The sequence below is a fragment of the Podarcis pityusensis genome (genome assembly GCF_964106645.2).
Source record: "Podarcis pityusensis genome assembly, chromosome: W".
NCBI lineage: Eukaryota > Metazoa > Chordata > Lepidosauria > Squamata > Lacertidae > Podarcis > Podarcis pityusensis.
The window spans coordinates 28,581,836-28,585,805 of record NC_138045.1 but is presented as its reverse complement, the minus strand read 5'-3'; the positions used below and the strand labels follow the sequence as shown (position 1 = coordinate 28,585,805).

The window sequence follows — 3,970 nt, the reverse complement described above, 5'->3', positions numbered from 1 at the left end:
CCGCCCCATATCGTTACTTAATGTGGATTACAAAATTTTTGCAGACATTTTGGCCAAGAGATTGAAAAAAGTGTTGATGGAAGAGATTCATAAAGACCAAGCGGGCTTTCTCCCGGGAAGACACTTGTCTGACAATTTGAGGAATATAATTGATATTTTCGAAAAACTAGAAGTGAACATAAATAATAATAATAATAATAATAATAATAATAATAATAATAATAATAATAAATTTTATTTATATCCCGCCCTCCCCAGCCGAAGCCGGGCTCAGGGCGGCTAACAACAATAAAACAGTACAAAAGTACAGCAAAAACAACAGTCTAAAATCATTCGTTATAAAATTAATTAATTCAAGCCACTGGCAACTATTGGGCCAGAGCTCCGCGAAGATTGCCGAGGGAGGGAGTCAGGCTGTGCCCTGGCCAAAGGCCTGGTGGAACAGCTCTGTCTTGCAGGCCCTGCGGAAAGATGTCAAGTCCCGCAGGGCCCTGGTCTCTTGTGACAGAGTGTTCCACCAGATCGGAGCCACAGCCGAAAAAGCCCTGGCTCTAGTTGAGGCCAGCCTAACTTCTCTGTGGCCTGGGACCTTCAAGATGTTTTTATTCGAAGACCGTAAGTTTCTCTGTGGGGCATACCAGGAGAGGCGGTCCCGTAGGTACGAGGGTCCTAGGCCGTATAGGGCTTTAAAGGTTAAAACCAGCACCTTAAACCTGATCCTGTACTCCACCGGGAGCCAGTGCAGCTGGTATAGCACCGGATGAATGTGGTCTCGCAGCGAAGACCCCGTAAGGAGTCTCGCTGCAGCATTCTGCACCCGCTGGAGTTTCTGGGTCAGTCTCAAGGGCAGCCCCACGTAGAGCGAGTTACAATAATCCAGTCTGGAGGTGACCGTCGCATGGATCACAGTGGCTAGGTCAGGGCGAAAGAGGTAAGGAGCCAACTGCTTAGCTTGGCGGAGATGGAAAAATGCCGCCTTTGTTATAGCTGCAATCTGCGCCTCCATGGAAAGGGAGGTGTCGAAGATTACACCCAAACTCTTAACGGACGGTGCTGGCACTAATTGCGCCCCCGCAAGAGATGGGAGTTGCCCCCCCCCCAATCCCATATCGCCCCGTCCCAGCCACAGGACCTCTGTCTTCGAAGGATTTAGCTTCAACCGGCTCCCACATAACCATCCAGCCACAGCTTCCAAACATCTGGTCAGTGTGTCTGGGGCCGAGTCAGGATGGCCATCCATCAACAGATAGAGTTGGGTGTCATTGGCATACTGATGGCAACCCAGCCCAAAACTCCGAACAAGCTGGGCGAGGGGGCGCATAAAGATGTTGAAAAGCATCGGGGAGAGTATCGCACCCTGAGGTACTCCACACACCAAGGAGTGGCGCGATGACAATTCCTCCCCAAGCGCCACCCTCTGTCCTCGACCAGAGAGAAACGAGCGCAGCCATTGAAGGACTGTGCCCTGGATCCCCACGTCGGCAAGGCGGTGGTCCAGAAGTTCATGATCGACCATGTCGAAAGCTGCTGACAGATCTAGAAGAATCAGCAGCCCCGACCCGCCTCGATCCAGCTGTCTACGAAGATCATCTGTTAGGGCAACCAGAGCCGTCTCGGTCCCATGACCAGCGCGGAAGCCGGACTGGAATGGATCCAGAGCCGATGTTTCATCCAGAAAACCACCAAGCTGTTCAGCAACCGCTCTCTCAATCACCTTACCCAGGAACGGAAGATTCGAAACCGGGCGGTAATTGGATAGATCTAAAGGATCTAATGATGTTTTCTTTAAGAGCGGGCGCACCACTGCCTCCTTCAGTTCCCCTGGGAATGTCCCCGTGCCAAGGGACAAATTGATGATATCCCCCAGGAGGGCCCGCACCTCGTCTGGACATGCTCTAATCAGCCAAGACGGGCACGGGTCGAGAGGACAGGTGGTGGGCTTTCCAGCTCGGAGGAGTCTGTCCACATCGGCTGGGGATATCTGGTTGAAGTGGTCCAATACTGGACCCGAGGACAGTCGAGGGGCCTCCAGTTCCTTTATTGTATCCAAATTGGCCGGGAGGTCATGGCGGAGCAACAAGACTTTCTCCGCAAAAAAGCTCGCAAATGCCTCACAGCTGTGTGTCTAATTGTTATTTAAATTTGGCTGTCCCTCAAGGGACGTTAAAGACCTGATTATACTAAATAATTGTGCTGGGCGAGAGCTAGCGGGTGCAATGGAGGCCGAGAAGTATGACTTCTTAGCAGCCTTCACCGCCATCTCGTAGGTTTTCATAAAAGCCCTATAAGATGTTCTTGAGGCTCCGTCACGGGCACCCCGCCATACTCGCTCTAGCCGTCTGAGGTCCCGCTTCATTTTCCGGAGCTCCTCGGTAAACCAGGGAGCCCGGTTTCTGCGGGGTCGCAGAGGGCGCTTAGGTGCGATCTCATCAATGGCTGCCAGGAGCTGGGTATTCCAGCCCTCAACAAGCTCAGTCAATGAGTCGCCAGGGGGAGCAAGGTCCCGCAAGGCTTGGCGGAATCTATCAGGGTCCATCAGCCTCTGCGGGCGAGCCCAAATCGGCTCGCCACCTAAGCAGGGTGGGGGTGGAAAGTCAATCCTGGCTTTCAGAGCGTAGTGATCAGACCATGGCACCTTCATCGAAGGAGACATGATCACATCTATACCTACGCCAAAGATCAAATCCAGCGTGTGGCCTGCTTGATGTGTGGGGCCCGAAACAAACTGGGAGAGCCCTAGTGTCGCCATGGAAGACACCAGGTCCAGAGCCTGTGAGGAGGGAGTGGCATCAGCATGGATGTTAAAGTCCCCCAATACCAATAGGTTAGGGAACTCCAAGGCCCAGCCGGCCACCGCCTCCAATAGGCCTGACAGGGTGGCTGCTGGTGCGCTAGGTGGCCGGTACACCAGCCAGACAGCCAAGCTCTCCTCGGAGCCCCACACTAGGCCAACACATTCAATGCCGGGGATCGATGGCGATGGTAGAGCCCTGAAAGGACAATCTTCCCGGATTAATAATGCCACCCCTCCCCCCCGGCCCACAGTCCGCGACTGGTGGAGGACGGAGAAACCCGGGGGCGCCATCTCTCGTAAGGTAACTGTTGCCCCTTCGCGCACCCAGGTCTCCGTCACACAAGCCAGGTCGACCCCCTGCGAGATAAAGAAATCTCGCAGGGTGGCGGTTTTATTGCCTATAGACCTGGCATTGCACAGCACCAGTGACGGAGGTGAGTAATCCTTGCTCACCCTACCCTCGTCCCTCGGGATGGGGCGCAGATTGGAAGGGGTACGAGCGTATCCATATCTCGATCCCCTTCGCCTATAACATCTGCCCCCACCGCCATACCTCCCTCGCCCCTCCACGGTAGCAATCCCAGGCCTCATGGTAGCCTCCATTGATGGCAATTAATGTTATTCTTTCGCAGCCTAAAACAATAAAACCTTAAAACAATAAAAACAAACAAAAAAACAACAACCCAGAAAACAATAAAACAATACAAATAAAAACTGCAAAAATTACAAATTCATCAAAATCTAACAAAGTCCCAAGCCCACCCAAACATCCATCCCACCCCCATATATAAAAAATCTAAAGGGAAAGGAAAATATTTAATAATAATAATAATAAAAAATATGTTCAAAAGAACTCTGCACCCCTCCGGGTCCTCCTGGGCAGTAGCAGCATCAGTGGCAACAACCATCCTTGTGAAGCCCCACCCTGGGCCAGATAGTAAGTGGCAAGAAGGAACAGGGCCCTCAGGCACTCACACAGGGGAGGCAAGCAGCAAGCAGTCCTTGTGAGGCTTCAGGCCCCGCCCCAGGCCAGATGGTAAGTGGCAAGAGCAGGGCCCTCAGGCACTCACCACAGGGGAGTCTTCCTGGGCAGCAGAGCAGTCCTTGTGAGGCTTCAGGCCCCGCCCCAGGCCAGATGGTAAGTGGCAAGAGCAGGGCCCCCAGGCACTCACCACA

General features: G+C 52.9%; 1 protein-coding gene across 1 annotated transcript; it reads right to left on the bottom strand.

Annotated features, from left to right (window-relative positions):
• Positions 1–409: 409 nt before the first annotated feature.
• Positions 410–3,453, bottom strand: LOC308467685 (uncharacterized protein; the record flags this gene model as incomplete). Its single annotated transcript, XM_080989404.1, has 2 exons — positions 2,238–3,453; positions 410–491 (listed from the first exon to the last, which is right to left on the bottom strand). The coding sequence occupies exons 1-2, from the start codon at positions 3,395–3,397 to the stop codon at positions 410–412; spliced, it is 1,242 nt and encodes a 413-aa protein (XP_080845530.1). The 5' UTR covers positions 3,398–3,453.
• Between the last annotated feature and the right edge of the window lie 517 nt (positions 3,454–3,970).